A 17,547-nucleotide genomic window follows, 5' to 3' on the forward strand; every position below is an offset into this window, starting at 1 on the left:
CAACATCTTCTTCAGTAAACATTGAAGCAAAAATATTGTGTAATCTTTCCGCGATGGCCTTATCTTGATCATCCAACAATCCAACCGACTCCCTCACAGGCTTTCTGCTTCTGATATATTTTAAAAGTTTTTATTGTGAATTTTTGCCTCTATAGCCAACTTCTTTTCAAATTCTCTCAGCCTGTCTTATCAATGTCTTTTATTTAACTTGACAATGCTTATAGTTTATCCTATTTTCTTATGATTGATCCTTCTTCCAATTTTTGAATGAAGATATTTTCTCATTTTCTTGCTTTCCCACTTAATTTTTCTCTCCTGCTGCCACCCTTTTAATCTCTCTCTTGGACTCCTTCCAATCTCCCCTCCTCAATTTCTCACTGGTTCTTCCTGCCTCAATCTTCTCATACAAAAAATAACTTAACCTGAAATAGCAACAAGCTAGGCTCTGTATGCAGTGCAATAATGGAAAAACAAACATTACCATTCCTCATGTAAACAAACAAAATAAAAAAATATAAATAAAACCATACAAATAAAAAGAATATTTCAAAACAGCTGCTGTACAGAATAGCATTCAACACTAGTATTTCAAAACAGTAGCTAGATCAATCACCAACCATAATTAAAATGAATAAGGATAATAAAAATCTCACGCTCTCCATACTTGGAAATTCTAGATTTCCAGTCACCCTGAGAGTGTCATGGATTAGTGCAGGGGGAGAGGGGTGCATAAAAATTATCCCCTCTTTTGCACATACACAAATCTCTTTCTCACAAAAGCATGCTCTCATGCTCTCTCACATACTAGGACATCTACCTCTTCCTTTCTTCAGCCACCAGTGTTATGTAATTTACAGGAGGCCTCTGGGGCCTCTCTCTCTCTTCTGCCAGGCCTGCCCTTGGGGGAGGATCACTGAAAAACAGGAGATGGTGGAGAGCAGCAGGAGCCAGTTCCACCAATCTTCCTTGTATACTGGCCCTGCAGCATGTTCAAAATGCATGGGATTGACACGTTCTCTATGCTGATCTTGAGCAATCCTCATGACCCTTCATTTTTCTATCGTGAGTCTATAATAGTCTGACTACCGCCTGCAGAGTATGCATCGGCTGACTCAACTTAATGTTTTGACTCTGATGCCACCGCATCCCCCCTCAAGTGTGCCATCCTAAGCAATTGCATGGTATGCACACCTGGTAGCACCAGGTCTGAAGTGTCTACCTGAGTTGAAGAGAGACACTAAAAACAGGAATGGTGAGACCACCAGAACCGTACTAAGAAAGTAGCCCTGAGAAGCCTAAAAAAGAAAATTGGTTCTTACCTGCTAATTTTCATTCCTATAGTACCAAGGATCAGTCCAGAGAAGTGGGTTGTGTATCCCTACCAGCAGATGGAGTCAGAGAGCAAATCTTTGGGCACTGTCATATATACAAGAGTGCCACCTGCAGTCCCTCAGTATTGACTTGTACCCAAGCCAAACAACAACACTAATGGGCGAAGGGTTAACCAAAAACCACTGTCCCCCGCTTCGCCCCAAGGAAACAACATAAGCAAATCAACCGATAGAAAAAAACTGCTCCAACAATCGTATTCTGCAAAAAAGGAGCTCCATGAAAAACTAGGCAAATTCTAGCCAACACAGTCTTTCGGTAACTGAAGTAAGGGGTGGGCCTCTGGACTGATCCTTGGTACTATAGGAACGAAAATTAGCAGGTAAGAACCAATTTTCTTTTCCTTATACGTACCAGGATCAATCCAGAGAAGTGGGATGTACCCAAGCCACCCTACACTGGGCTGGAACCCGAAAGACCCGCGAGCAGAAAACTTGTACCGAAGGATGCTTCATCAGAAGCCTTAACGTCTAATCGATAATGCTTAGTAAATGTGTGCAAAGAGGACCACACAGCTGCCCGGCAGATCTCCTGAGGTGATAGTAACTGACACTCTGCCCAGGAAGTAGCCAGAGCCCTGGTGGAATGAGCTTGGAGACCCAAAGGCACTTGACGTCCGCGGACTAAGTACGCCAAAGTAATAGTCTCTTTAATCCATCGAGATATGGTCGCTTTAGACGCCTTGTCCCCTTTCTTTGCGCCCCCGAAAAAAATGAACAAATGATCGGAGCGTCGGAAGTCATTGGTAACCTTTAGATAACTCAATAAGACCCGACGCACATCCAAAAGAAGAAGATCCTTGTCCTGAGGTGACCCCTGGAACCCTGCGGGAACCCCGGAAGCTCCACTGCCTGATTTACATGGAAGGCCGAAACTACCTTAGGAACAAAGGAAGGAACCGTGCGTAACGTCACCCTATCGTCGTGAATCCACAAAAAAGGGTCATGGCATGATAGGGCCTGCAATTCAGAAATCCGACACACCGAACAAATGGCCACCAAGAACACAGTCTTCAACATCAGATCTTTCAGGGAAGCTATGCATAGAGGTTCGAAAGGAGCACCACAGAGCACACGCAATACGAGATTGAAACTCCAATCTCGACACACCGCACGGACGGGAGGCCATAAATGTTTGACCCCTTGAGAAATCGAACATTGTCCAGGTGTGCTGCAAGCAAGCCACCAGCAAATGTTCCCCGCAAGGCCCCAAAGGCCGCTACCTGGACACGAAGAGAATTGAACACCAACCCCTTCGTGAGCCCTTGTTGCAGAAAGTCCAGTACCAGAGAGACCTCGACCGTTAATGGATCGCAACAGCGCTGGTGACACCACGTCTCAAAAAGCCTCCAAACCCTCACATAGGCCATAGAAGTGGACGGACGTCTTGCCTGCAATAGAGTGGAAATAACCTGTTCAGAATAACCACTCAATCATAAACATCGCCTCTCAAAAGCCAAGCTGCGAAAGAGAAGTGATCCTCCCGATCTGAAAATATGGGACCTTGCCGAAGGAGACGCAGTAGATGAGCCAGCTGCAAAGGACCATCTAGGGCCATGCAAATCAGATCCGCGAACAACGGGTGACATGGCCACTCTGAAGCCACTAGCACCACCCTTCCGGGATGGAGTTCTATGCAATAGAGAATCTGGCCAATGAGAGGCCAGGGAGGGAAGGCATACAACAGAATCCCCGTTGGCCAGAGGCACACCATATTATCAAGACCCACTGAGCCTTGTTCTCTTCGACTGCTGAGGAAACGTTCTGTCTTCGCATTCTCCTGCGTTGCCATCAGATCCAACTGCGGGACACCCCACCTGGCACAAATGAGGTTCCACGCTTCGGGAGGCAGTTCCCACTGAGGGAAACGGATCCCTCACAGGGGGCCGCAAGTGCTTCACCCCCCTTAGGAACCGAGCGATGTCCGGCTGGGACTGAAGAGAGGGACGGGCGGCATCCTGCACGAGGGAACCAAGGGCGGCCACCTGAACTTGCAGGGAGTTGTAGGCAAGTCCTTTATCTAGGCCGTCCTGGAGGAACTGCAAGATCTGGGGAACCGAAGCCTTCGTGGGACGGGTGTCCTGAGTGGAGCACCACACCTCAAAGATCTTCCAGACTCACACATATGCTACCGAAGTAGAGGCTTTCCGAGACTTTAACAGAGTTGAAACTACCACCTCAGGGTATCCTCTGTGCCTGAGGCGACGCCGCTCAAAAGCCAAGCCGCAAGACAGAAGCGTTCTGCCTGCTCGAAAAATACCGGCCCCTGATGGTGACCCAGCCGGACCGGGCCTTTGACCACCAGCTGTAGTAGATCCGCAAACCAGGGGCGACGGGGCCACTCGGGAGCCACCAGAATAACAGGACCCTGATGGCGCTCTATTCTTCGGAGAATCTTGCCCACCAGAGGCCAGGGAGGAAATGCGTAGAGCAGAATGTGACGTGGCCACGGCAGCACCAGAGCGTCTCCCCCCTCCGCTCCATGCTCTCTTCTGCGACTGAAGAAGCAGGGGGCCTTGGCGTTTCGAGACGTCGCCATCAGGTCCAGGTGAGGAGCGCCCCACCGGTGTACGAGAAGCTGCATTGCTGCGCCGGAGAGGGACCATTCCCCCGGGTCTAGTTGCTGCTGGCTCAGGTAGTCCGCCTGAATGTTGTCTGCTCCCGCGTTGTGTGATGCGGCGAGTCGTGCCAGATGCACTTCTGCCCACTCCATTAGATGCGCCGCTTCGAGTGAAACGTGTCTGCTCCTCATGCCCCCCTGGAGATTGATGTACTCTACCGTGGTGGCGTTGTCCGAGAGTATCCTGACCTCCCGATTCTGCACCAGCGGGAGAAAGCGAAGAAGCGCCAAGCGCACTGCTCTGGTTTCCAGACGATTGATCGGCCACGCCGCTTGCGTCCTTGTCCACGTCCCCTGCGCTGTGCTCCGCTCGCTTTCTGCCCCCAATCCGGAAAGGCTGGCATCGGTGGTGACCACTACCCAGTCGGGAACCTCGAGGGAGACGCCTCGGGCTAGATGTTTCGGGTCCAACCATCACCCCAGGCTGTCCCTGGCGACCTGCGGGAGAGGGAGCACCACCTGATAATCCTGTGAGACTGGCTTCCAGCGAGAGAGCAGAGCCGCCTGAAGAGGCCGGAGACGCGTGAAAGCCCAGGGAACGAGATTGATGGTGGAGGCCATGACGCCCAGGAGCTGAAGATAATCCCAGGAAGTGGGTGCTGGCAATGTAATAAAATGTCGAATTTGATCCCGCAAGGCCTGAGCCTTGTCCGGATGCAAGAAGACCTTGGCCTGATGGGTATTGAACCTCGCCCCCAAGAAGTCCAAGTGTTGTGAGGGGACGAGAGAACTCTTGGAGAAGTTCACGATCCAGCCCAGGGAACAAAGGAGATGTACCACTCTAGAAACCGCCGACTGTCCTTGGACAAACGACTTTGCCCGGATCAGCCAGTCGTCTAAGTAGGGATAGACGAGAATTCCCTCCTTCCGCAAGGCTGCCACCACTACTACCATGACATTCGTGAATGTTTGGGGGGCGGTCGCCAGACTGAAAAGGAGAGCCTGGAACTGGAAGTGCTGGTCCAGAATCTTGAAGCGAAGGAATCGCCGGTGAGCCGGGAGGATGGGTATGTGTAGGTAGGCCTCTGTCAAGTCCAGAGAGGCGAGGAACTCCCCCCGATGAACCGCCGCAATGACTGATCGCAATGTCTCCATGCGAAAGCGGGTGACCCGTAGAGACTTGTTGACCTCCTTGAGGTCTAGGATTGGCCGATAGGAGCCGTCCTTTTTGGGGTACGACGAAGTAGATGGAATAATGGCCCGAGCTCACCTCGCCGAAGGGGATGGGGGCTATGGCCCCTATGGTCTGCAACCGATCCAGAGTCTGTTGTACCGCCCGCCTCTTGAGATCCGATCCGCAGGGAGAAAAGAGGAACCTGTCCCTCAGGGGGGGCGGACAAACTCCAAGGCGTAGCCATTCCTTAGGATATCGAGAACCCACTGATCCGAGGTGATGCCAGTCCACTCCCTGTAAAAGTGAAAGAGACGTCCCCCTATCCTGGGAATGGGGGAGTGGGTGGCTCTGGCATCATTGTGAGGATTTGGGGGACATCCCCTGGGCTGAACCACCCTCCCTAGTGGTTCTGCAGCCTCGAAAGGACCGGGGCCAAGACTGAGACCTGGAGGAGGGCGTCCGGGGCGTCGCCTGTCTGTAGCTGCGGTAGTGAAGCTGGGCCCTGGCCCACGTCCGGGAAGAGGTGAAGGACCGGGATGTACGCCGTCTGTCCTCGGGTAGGCGGTAGACCGCGTTTTCCCCCAAGGACTTGATGATCTGGTCTAAATCCTCGCCGAAGAGGAACTTACCCTTGAAGGGGAGAAAACCTAGTCTGGACTTGGAAGAAGAAGCCGCTGACCAGTTGCGGAGCCACAGGAGACGTCTCGCCGCGATGACCGAGACCATGGACCTGGCCAATACCCGAAACAGGTCGTACAAGGCATCCGCCCCGTATGCTATGGCGGACTCTAGGCGATCCGCCTGGGCGGCTTCCTCGGGCAGCAGGTCCTGAGATGTAAGAAGCTGCTGCACCCAACGAAGGCTTGCCCTCTGCGCGAGAGAGCTACACATTGTCGCACGCATACCCAGGGCAGAGACCTCAAAGACTCTCTTGAGGAAAACTTCCAACTTTCGGTCCTGGATGTCCGGCAGCGCCGTGCCACCCGTGACTGATATAGTCATCCTTTTGGTAACCGCCGACACCGCCGAATCCACCTTCGGGACCTTGATTAACTCCAGGAAGTCCTCCGGGAGTGGATAAAGCTTTTCCATAGCCCTGGCTACCTTCAAAGAAGCTTCAGGCGTATCCCAGTCCCTAACCAGGAGCTGCAAAAAGGTGGCATGCGTAGGGAACGCCCGGTACAGCGGACGTAGCGCGGCCAGGACTGGGTCCCCCTTCTTGGAGGAGGAGGCGACGACTGGAGCAACTGGCGCTGGGGGCTCTGGTGGAGGATCCAGGTCCAGTTCCTGCAGGATCTGCGGGATTAGGTCGTCAAGTTCCTCCCTCTGGAAGATGCGGAGCGCTCGCGGGTCATCCCCCTCCAGCAGAGCCTCTGAGGGAGCCACGTCTGGAAGGACTGGGGAAACCCCCCCCCCCCGATTCGGAGAAGGCCCCGCCGCTCCCAAGGCAGAATGTACCCCAGGGACCCCCCGGGGGCCCCTTGCCCCCCACTCGCCAAGTCCGGGGATCCATGCGGAGCAGACATGAAGAAGAGGGCCTTTGGGGGGGGTACCCGGGGAAGGAGCTCTGGGCGCCTCCAGGCGCTGCAGATATGCGTTATGCATAAGTAGAATAAAGTCCGGCGAAAAGGTCGGCATGCCCGAGGGTGGCCGAACATGGGTGCAGCTCAGGGGACTCGGTCCGGGTGGGGCGCAACCGGGGACAAAATCGAGGGAGAACTGCCCCGGGGATCCCTTTCCTCCTCTTCTGAGCCCTGCGAATCCGCTTGCTGCAGATCCAAAATGGCCGCCGTTCCCGCCAGAGGCGGCGAAGGAGCCGGCCTGCGCCGCCCGGGCCGCGCTGAGGGGCAAAAAGAAAATGTGCGCAGGGACTCCGAGGTGCCTTCCCCCCCCCCGGGGAGGCACCGAGCGCAAATGCCCTCGCGCAAGATCCTCGACCCCAGCTCGCCACAGGCCGAGCATCAGGATGGCCGTGGCATAATGGCTGCCGGGGGAGGAAACAGAACACCGCGGGGGGGCCCAAAGGAGATGCAGGGGTGCTGCGGGGGGCCGAGAACCAGGCCTGCACTACCCGCTCAAGCCCCGGATGGCAGCAGGGGAATCCTCCCTCCCTGCTGCAGCGGCCCCGGGGAAAGATTCGTCGCGGGGCCGCAGGGCAGATGTTGGCACCAGGGGGAGAGGCTACCACCACCAGCTTCCACCCACCCCTGAGGAAAAACCAGGCGCTGGGAGTTTGAAGCTAAAAGAAAATAACACAGAGTAAAAACTTACCCCTAGCGGCCAGACAAAACATAGAAACATAGAAATGACGGCAGAAGAAGACCAAACGGCCCATCCAGTCTGCCCAGCAAGCTTCACACACTTTTTTCTCTCATACTTATCTGTTTCTCTTAGCTCTTGGTTCTATTTCCCTTCCACCCCCACCATTAATGTAGAAAGCAGTGATGGAGCTGCATCCAAGTGAAATATCTAGCTTGATTAGTTAGGGGTAGTAGGGGTAGTAACCGCCGCAATAAGCAAGCTACACCCATGCTTATTTGTTTTACTCAGACTATGTTATACAGCCCTTATTGGTGGTTTTTCTTCTCCCCTGCCGTTGAAGCAGGGAGCTATGCTGGATATGCTTGAAGTATCAGTTTATTCTTCTCCAATGCAGTTGAAGCAGAGAGCCATGCTGGATATGCATCGAAAGTGAAGTATCAGGCACATTTGGTTTGGGGTAGTAACCGCCGTAACAAGCCAGCTACTCCCCGCTTTGTGAGTGTGAACCCTTTTTTCTTCTCCCCTGCCGTTGAAGCAGAGAGCTCACCTGGATGTGTGTAGTATCAGTTTTTTCTTCTCCCCTGCCGTTGAAGCAGAGAACTATGCTGTATATGCATAGAAATTGAAGTAACAGGCTTTATTTGGTTTGGGGTAGTAACCGCCGTAACAAGCCAGCTACTCCCCCCTTTGTGAGTGCAGATCCTTTATTCCACATTTCCTCTTGCTGTTGAAGCTAGAACGATGTTGGAGTCACAGTAAGCATGTGTACGTTTATTGAATAAGGGTATTGTCTCCAGGCAGTAGCCATCATTCTGGCGAGTCACCCACTCTTCATTGGCGGCCTCTTGACTTTATGGATCCACAGTGTTTATCCCACGCCCCTTTGAAGTCCTTCACAGTTCTGGTCTTCACCACATCCTCCGGAAGGGCATTCCAGGCATCCACCACCCTCTCCGTGAAGAAATACTTCCTAACATTGGTTCTGAATCTTCCTCCCTGGAGCTTCAAATCGTGACCCCTGGTTCTGCTGATTTTTTTCCTACGGAAAAGGTTTGTCGTTGTCTTTGGATCATTAAAACCTTTCAAGTATCTGAAAGTCTGTATCATATCGCCTCTGCTCCTCCTTTCCTCCAGGGTGTACATATTTAGATTCTTCAATCTCTCCTCGTACGTCATCCGATGAAGATCCTCCACCTTCCTGGTCGCCCTTCTCTGTACCGCTTCCATCTTGTCTTTGTCTTTTTGTAGATACGGTCTCCAGAACTGAACACAGTACTCCAGGTGAGGCCTCACCAAGGACCTGTACAAGGGAATAATCACTTCCCTTTTCTTACTCGATATTCCTCTCTCTATGCAGCCCAGCATTCTTCTGGCTTTTGCTATTGCCTTGTCGCATTGTTTCGCAGACTTCATATCATTAGACACTATCACCCCAAGGTCCCTCTCCTGCTCCGTGCACATCAGCCTTTCCCCCCCCATCGAATACAGTTCATTCGGGTTTCCACTCCCCATATGCATGACTTTGCACTTCTTGGCATTGAATCTCAGCTGCCATATCTTCGACCACTCTTCCAGTTTCCTTAGATCCCGTCTCATTCTCTCCACTCCTTCCGGCGTGTCCACTCTGTTGCAGATCTTAGTGTCATCCGCGAAAAGACAAACCTTGCCTTCTATCCCGTCCGCAATGTCGCTCACAAAGATATTGAACAGGACCGGTCCCAACACCGATCCTTGCGGTACACCACTTAAAACCGCTCTCTCTTCAGAGAAGGTTCCATTTACCATCACACATTGTCTTCTGTCCGTCAACCAATTTGCAATCCAGGTCACCACCTCGGCACTCACTCCCAAGCTTCTCGTTTTATTCACCAGTCTCCTGTGCGGAACCGTGTCAAAAGCTTTGCTGAAATCCAAGTATATGATATCGAGCGCTCTTCCTCGATCCAATTCCTTGGTTACCCAGTCAAAAAAGTTAATCAGATTTGTCTGACAGGATCTTCCCCTGGTGAATCCATGTTGCCTCTGGTCCATCAATTCTCCGGACTGTAGATAGTTCACTATTCTCTCTTTCAGCAGTGACTCCATTACTTTTCCCACCACTGAAGTGAGGCTGACCGGTCTGTAGTTGCCAGCCTCCTCCCTGTTCCCACTCTTGTGAAGCGGGACCACCACCGCTCTTCTCCAATCACTCGGCACCACTCCCGTTTCTAGGGATCTATTGAACAGGTCACACAGCGGAGCTGCCAGAACATCTCTGAGCTCCCTCAATATCCTTGGATGAATCCCATCAGGCCCCATGGCTTTGTCCACTTTCAGGTTCTTTAGCTCTTCCCACACATTTTCTACTGTAAAAGGATTTTCATCTATTCCACTTCCCACCAGTTTTTTGTTGTGTAGAGATGGTCCTTCTCCAGGGTCTTCTTTAGTGAACACAGAGCTGAAGTATTCATTTAATATTTCTGCCATTTCTTCGTCTCCCTCCACACATTGATCATTACCACCTTTCAATTTCACTATACCACTTTGGATCTTTCTCTTTTCGCTGATGTATCTGAAAAATGTTTTGTCACCATTTTTTATCTACTTGGCAATCCTCTCTTCCACTTGACTTTTTGCCAACTTGATTAATTTCTTTGTCTCCCTCAGTTGATACAAATATTCTTCTTTGTGTTCCTCCCTTTGGGATCTTTTATATGTCTTGAATGCTGTTCTTTTAGCTTTAATTTTGTCAGCCACCTCCTTTGAGAACCAGATAGGTTTCAATTTTCTTTTGCTTTTCTTTACATTTCTAACGTATAGAGCAGTTGCCTTGGTGATTGCTCCTTTTAGATTGGTCCACTGCTGATCCACATCTCTCTCGTTCTCCCATCCTTTAAGTTCTTCCTCCAGGTACTTCCCCATTTCCTCAAAGTCTGTGTTTTTGAACTGTAAAACTCGGGTCTTTGTGGTTCTTTTCCCTATTCTTTTAGTGATATTAAACCATACCGTTTGATGATCACTGCTGCTGAGGTGGGCACCCACCTGGACATCTGAGACATTATCTGCATTAGTGAGTACTAAGTCGAGTATAGCTCCTTCTCTGGTGGGTTCCAACACCATTTGTTTGAACAAAGATACTTGCATGGCATCCACTATCGCTCTGCTATTTTTAGTTTCTGCAGATGGGACTTTCCAGTCTACATCTGGCATATTAAAGTCACCCACGATCACCACTTCTCCCTTCTTACCTATCTTATGGATGTCTTCAACCAGGTCTCTGTCCAGCTCTTCCTTTTGGTTTGGAGGCCTGTAAACCACTCCAATATAAATGGATGCTCCGTTATCTTTTTTTAGGTCGAGCCATAGAGCTTCTTCCTTACCCCAACTTCCTTGTAGCTCAGATGCTTGGATGTTGTTTCTGACATAAAGAGCCACACCTCCCCCTTTTCTATCCTCTCTGTCCTTCCTTAACAAGTTATAGCCTGGTATTGTTGTATCCCAATCATGAGATTCTGTGAACCATGTCTCTGTGATAGCAACAATGTCCAATTCTGCCTCAGCCATTAGGGCCTGCAGATCTGGGATTTTATTTCCCAAGCTATGAGCATTTGTGGTCATAGCCTTCCAGGTACTTTCTTTAAGGTTATTGCTTTTCCTGGACTCCTTATAAGATATTAGTTGAGATTTGCTATTCACTTCACTCTCTCTTTTTGTAGTTGTGCCACTGTTGACAGAGTTATTCATCTGAATTAGATTTTCTTTTGGTTATGGATCTTGAAATACTGCATGCATTGTGTTTTTTCTCTCATTTCTGGTAACACTTCAATGTTTTTCTCAAGAACTTCTTCAGTTTTTAATATAGAGAGAGAGAGAGAGAGAGAGAGAGAGGAAGGAGGAAGGGAAGCAGCTCGGTCTGCAAGCCACACCTCCTGATAAAGAAAAACACTTTTTTTTTTTCAACTAAACTTGATCCAAACTTAAATAAAGAAGCCAAGAAGAAGAGAAAAGGGAAGGAAAGCACTGGCTCCTTAACCCCAGGGGGGAGCAAAGTGTCCCCCAACTCTCATCTGCTGGAGTCAGAAAGATACTGAGCTCCTGCAGAGGGTGCACTGGCTTATATGCCAACACCCTTCGAAGTCTGTTCTGACTCCATCTGCTGGATGGGGGACATAACCCACTGTCTGGACTGATCCTGGTACGTACAGGGAACAGAAGACACGCTTCGAGCGCCACCGTGGGACTTCTCGTCCCACCATCAGTTGATGTAAGCCACCGTCGTCGCATTGTCTGAGAACACTCGAACCATTCGTCCCTGAATCCAGGGCAGGAACGCTTGTAGGGCAAGGCGGACAACTCTTGTCTCGAGGCGACTGATTGACCATGAGCCCTCTGTCGGAGACAAAAGACCTTTGGCAGATCTGGTGTCGCACACTGCTCCCCAACCTGACAGACTGGCATCGGTGGAGACTATCAGCCAATTCGGTGGGTTCAAATCCACCCCTTTTTCCAGATTCTCATGTGAAAGCCACCACGACAGACTGGCTCTGAACTCGGGAAGCAGGGGCAAGGGCAGGTGGAACTGCTCTGACACAGAACTCCATCGTGACAAAAGCGCACACTGTAAGGACATAAGTGGGCGAACGCCCACGGAACCAAGTCCAAGGTGGACGCCATGGATCCCAGCACTTGCAGATGATGCCACACAGTGGGTGTTTTTCTTAGTCGAAGAGCCTGTATCTGGCTCTGCAACTTGGCTACCCGATCAGACGCCAGAAAGACTCTGCCTCGAAAGGTATCGAACTGGGCTCCCAAGTAGGTCAGCTCTTGGGTGGGTTCCAGGTGACTCTTCTGTACATTGATGACCCACCCGAGCGACCTTAAGGTGAACATCACCATGCGAACTGATCTTTCACAGTCCTCCCGGGACTTGGCGCGAATCAGCCAGTCGTCCAGGCTACCACCACCATGACTTTGGTGAAAGTTCAAGGAGCAGTCGCCAGACCAAATGGAAGGGCTCGAAACTGGAAGTGTTGCCCCAAGACCTTGAAGCACAGAAACCGCTAGTGACTCAGCTGTTTCGGAATATGTAGATAAGCTTCCATAAGATCCAAGGACACGAGGAACTCCCCAGTCCGGACAGCAGCCATTACCGAAATACTGAGGGACTGCAGGTGGCACTCTTGTATATATGGCATTGCCCAACGTTTTGCTCTCTGACTCCACCTGCTGGTAGGGATACACAACCCACTTCTCTGGACTGATCCTGGTACGTATAGGGAATCCTCATTGCCTGACAGAGTGGGGAAGCATAACTATTCAGTCAATTGAATTTTATTATACATTAATTTATAATACAGTGTTTGTAAATTATATTATACTAATGAAACCCTTGAAAAAGTTTACAGGTGTACTCACTGGCTTCTATCTTTACCAGACACAACCTCAGCAGCAGCTCCTCTTCCAGCTGAACATTACTGCAAAAATAGCTGCTCTCCCATTATAATGGCACACTGTGGCTGCTGCTGGTATTTCAGTCTCTGATTAATCTATTCTACTATCACTTTGTGGTCATGAATGGCAACAGACAAAGACATAGTATATACGGTAGATTATATAAAATATTATAGTATCTTGCATTAGAACACTAACCTGCTCCACTAAAATGCTCTGGTTGTTTTTGTCTTGTGAATAATGTCCTATAAAGCCTCTCTCTGTGGCTGCTATTTTCTTCCAAGACATTCTCATTAACCTGTTCACATTCTGTATAACTGCTACTTAAAATATTAGTATCTTTAAACAAAACCTGCTCAGGAATTGTAAAAACACTTCTAAGGCATCTATCATCATCAGTGCTTTGATTACAATTACCAGTGTCATACACATCTCGACCATCATGGAGGCTAGTATTGTTAAATAGCTTATCTTGGTTAGTTATAAATAATTGGTTACTGATGCATTGAACAAAAGGATTATTAGTTTCTGAGGGTACATCATGAGTCGACAGATGTGTGTCTTCAAACAAGTCTAGTGCAGGTTGATCACTTTGTACTGTTGAATGGAAGAATGGGTCTTCTCTTGTATTTCCAGAATTTTTACCAATGTTCATACTAGGAGTTTTATCAATGAAGTTTATTTTCTTTGAACTGTGAAAAAAAGGTTTAATGAAATACCATGAAAAATGCAGTATAGTACCGATTTAAAATACCATTCCTATGAAAACCATTTACTCTTAAACCATAATATTCTGCAAAACTGTTGAACTACATGAATGGTCAAATATCTACAGAGATATTAACCTCTATCTTCCTGTAATGCTACAAGAAATATTTTTTTTAATCTTTTTGGGGGGGATTTTCATATCTAAGATTTATTGTATATTGATTTTGCACATTTTATTTATTTGTTTATATATTCTGCTTTTTGCACTTTTTTCAGCACTTCAAAGTGAATTACATTCATATACTGTAGGTATTTCCCTATCTCTCAATATAACAGAATAAAGATCTATATGTCCTCTATTTAGAACATTTATTTTAAAAAAAAAATTATTTGAAGAATTATCAGACATTGCATATTTTGATTTTTATCCTGCTTTTCCAACATATTCAGAGTGGCAAAAATCATAGGGAGGATAACTTTCAAAACTGCTCACTTGTGCCCATATACATGTGAATATGGGCGCAGGCAACGTTACTACTGTATTTTATAACCTGCGTGGAAAGCATATGTGCAGGTTATAAAATATAAAAGCATATCCGTGCACAAATACTCAATTATGTAAAAACCACGAGCTGTGCAAGTTCAGACTTATTCAGATAAATGCTCATTTATTTGTCTAAGTAGCGGCACATAGCCGGCTAAGAGGGTCATTTTCCAAAGGTATCGCACGCGAAAAGGGACTTTTCGCGTGCGATATCTAAATCGGGGCGGAGTCCGCACTGGAAGGGGAGGAGTCGGGGTGCACTCCGCAACGACTTCGCTGCCGGCGAAAGGTAAGACTCCTTATCACCGCCAGTAAAGCGCCCAATAGCACCACCTTTCACAGTGGCGCTATTGGGTGCAAAAGCCGGCAGTGATCGTACTGCGGAAGTGCGATCGCTGCCGGCTTTCGCTTGCCCGCCCCCCGCTTCGCCCCCACCCCCGCTGGATTTTCTAAGTTCTGCAAACTTAGAAAATCCAGGCCTAAGTCTGAAAAGCGCTAGACGGACAAGTAGCACTTTTCAGACTTATCCAGCTATGTAGGCCTACTTAGCTGGATAAATCGGAATCTAGCCGGGTAAGTGCCACTACTTATCTGAATAAGTTCAAATGTGTCTATCTAAGTGGCGGGAAAGGCGCTACTTAGCTGAGTATTTGTACTTCCATTTTTAAAAGGATATGCTTATAGATTTTAATTGTTAATTTAACACTTTTACCCCCTATAAGTTGGCTTTTACACACATAAGTGAGGGGTATTTTATAACATGTGTGTGGCAATGAAATAACCAGTTCTACCAATTAGTCTACCAGTTCACACAGTCATCTGCAGCTCAAAGATCCTCCTGGCTCTTCAGCCTGAAGTCCCACCATTGCTTCCAGACTCTCTACCCAATCATTTTTTCACTTTAACAATGTTCACGATAACTTACTCCAGATACTGATCAGCAATAAATATATGCAAAGTGAAAGAAGTATATGCGTCACTTTGGCAGATTTTAAAATAGCAACTTATTTGCATAAATGTAAGCCTCGCCCTGGAGAGCCCCTTGCATGCCCCTTTCTTACATATGCAGACTTACTTGTGGACCCCGATTTACGCATGTAAGTTGCAGTTTTGAAAATAGAATGTATTCATTCATGTGCTATTTTAAGCACGCAAGTGCTAATTTTTACATGCACAATGTTTCAAAATTCACCTGATGAACAAAAAACATGAAAAACTGCAACATAAATGAACCTGGTGAATTAGCATGCAATCCTAAAAGAGATCTTCACCTGAGAAAATGGCTTTAATGCTAGAAAGACATCACCATTAAAATAGACAAATCTTCTGAAGTAAAAGTGATCTATTCTATACCTTCATACATAAAAAAGAGATGAGGTCTCAGTCAATTTTGATCTAGGAAGACAAAATCATACACTACAGCAAAAGAACATAATGAAACTAATGCTTAAGATTAAAACAAGAAGCAAACAAAGTGTCCCATTCCTTATGAATGTGTTATCATGGGATACAAGAAGATGCCTGTGCCAAGTAGAGGAAAGCAAGAAGAGGAGAATATAATCATTTCAGGCCAACTTCAATGCATAAAAGGTATCTCATTCGTCCTGAGGTAGAAATACATATATTCAAGTCTGGCTGCATGTCCAAGACCATTCGAGAGGATGGACCTATCTGGAGAAGGTCTGCTAGTGCGTTCAGTAAGTGTCTGAGAACAGTGCCCGAGGATGCATAAGTGAGCAAGGGCTAAGGATAAAGCTGTGCAGCTTCATTGCAGAGCAGCTAGGATGTTGTGTATGCTTGTATGTTGGAAGGCACATTGTCCCAATGCTGTCTGTCTGTATGCATAAAGAATTGTTGCAGAGGCAGTATTAGAAGGCATAAGGGTATAACTCATGGTACAAGATCCAGGAAGTTTATGCGTAACTGCTTGGAGCGGAATAGACACATATTGGGTTGAGAAGATTTGTGGTCAAACTTTCAACTTGAAGTAAATGCGAGCATGAGCAGGAAATAGACTAGGTTATGCAGCTGTCCATGCAAGGAAAGCATGAATGATGTTGGACTCCGTAGAGAAACAGCATTCACCGATATTGAGTCAAAGAAATATCTCAGTTGCGAAGCTGGTGCCACCGGCAGAGCTTGGAATTGTAGATCGTTGACTCACCATGAGGCACATAGGAAGAATAGAGATAATGTACTTACTGTGTTTTGGAAATATGTTAAGGAGAGATACCATTTTACCTGTGCCTTCTGAAGAAAGTTGGTATTTCTGAGGTCCAGGATGGGTGGAGAGTAACTACTTTCTGTTGAAAGAAAGAATAATGTAATTAAAACTCCCCAACCCCCGTCTTCCCCCCTCTGCGCTTTGAAGCGTGTAGGGGAGTGTACCGGGAGACTGCTCTGATATCCGGCTAGTTGGAAAACCGGGAGGTGTCCAACTGGAGGGGTTGATGTAATGTGGATATCAGGTATCCTCCCATGGGATTGAGAGCGGTAAAGTCTTACCCGCATTTCTAAGTGCTGTACAAGGAGACATCGAGACCCATATCAGGCTTCGAGGTGGACTTGTAGTTGAGGCAGCATGTGCTGGATCTCGTGTTTAGCAGAACAGTAAATGCACCTGGAACTTTGGTACTGAAACAGGAACCAAAAGCTAGAGCATTAATCAGTGCAGAGCCATGTTGCTGAAAAAGGGAGGAAGCCCTGAAGCAAACCCAAAGAAAGAAAGAGAGGTTCTCCTGGTATTGTGGCTGACATAGCTGGCATAGCGATATGTGACACTAATACAATTCTTGGAAAGTACATGACCTAGAACTTTTCTAAGCATGTGGCTAGAATTAGAGAACACATTTCAATGGGAATGCCGCAGAAGCGGGTACTTACCATCCGACGTGAACCGCCGAAGGATGAGCCGGTGAAGATTGCTGGCTCCGTGGATTTCCGGAGTCCTCTCGGAGTAGCCTGTGGACGTTAACGTCCGTCTCAACTCTGATACCTGGTATGGTGGCACAGGTATAAAGGAGACAAGGCTGGGCGTAGCTGGCGCTTAGACCGTACTGAGCGGAGGGCCAGAACCCTGCACCGATGTCGGTGGGGTACGCCTGGGAACAGAGAGCCAATTGACGAACTCATGAACTCAACCATTGTCGCAGCGGCTCGATGTCTCTTGACGCCAGTGCAGAATTCTGTAAACCTCGATCCGGTGTGCCGTTGGCAGTGGTGATGTTGCTCGGCCCCAACATCGTCCAGCATCGAGGAGAATAGCCGCAATGCGTTGAATGGCGTCGGTGGCAGACGGTCACCGTGTTGGTGATGATGCATGCCACAGTGCTCGACCTGGTCATTCCCCAGCGGCGAGATGTAAGCCCTCGCTGTCCTGGATGGCGATCGATGATGGCTGTCAGCATGCCTGCTCTGCTCTTGATATGGGCTTTAATAAGGACCCAAAGCATGAAGCACTGTGTTCAGGGGAGGGCATTGT

General features: G+C 48.3%; 1 protein-coding gene across 2 annotated transcripts in view; it reads right to left on the reverse strand.

The window, feature by feature from the left end:
- The window catches only part of C9H12orf40 (chromosome 9 C12orf40 homolog), a 272,504-nt gene that overhangs the window by 49,116 nt on the left and 205,841 nt on the right, over window positions 1–17,547 (reverse strand). The window contains exon 8 of one of the 2 annotated variants that reach the window (XM_029617064.1): window positions 13,013–13,506. In XM_029617064.1, the coding sequence (XP_029472924.1) occupies window positions 13,013–13,506 (494 nt within the window). The remainder of the gene's footprint in view (window positions 1–13,012; window positions 13,507–17,547) is intronic. The other variant, XM_029617065.1, reaches the window with a different exon arrangement.

The sequence above is a fragment of the Rhinatrema bivittatum genome, chromosome 9, assembly GCF_901001135.1.
Source record: "Rhinatrema bivittatum chromosome 9, aRhiBiv1.1, whole genome shotgun sequence".
NCBI lineage: Eukaryota > Metazoa > Chordata > Amphibia > Gymnophiona > Rhinatrematidae > Rhinatrema > Rhinatrema bivittatum.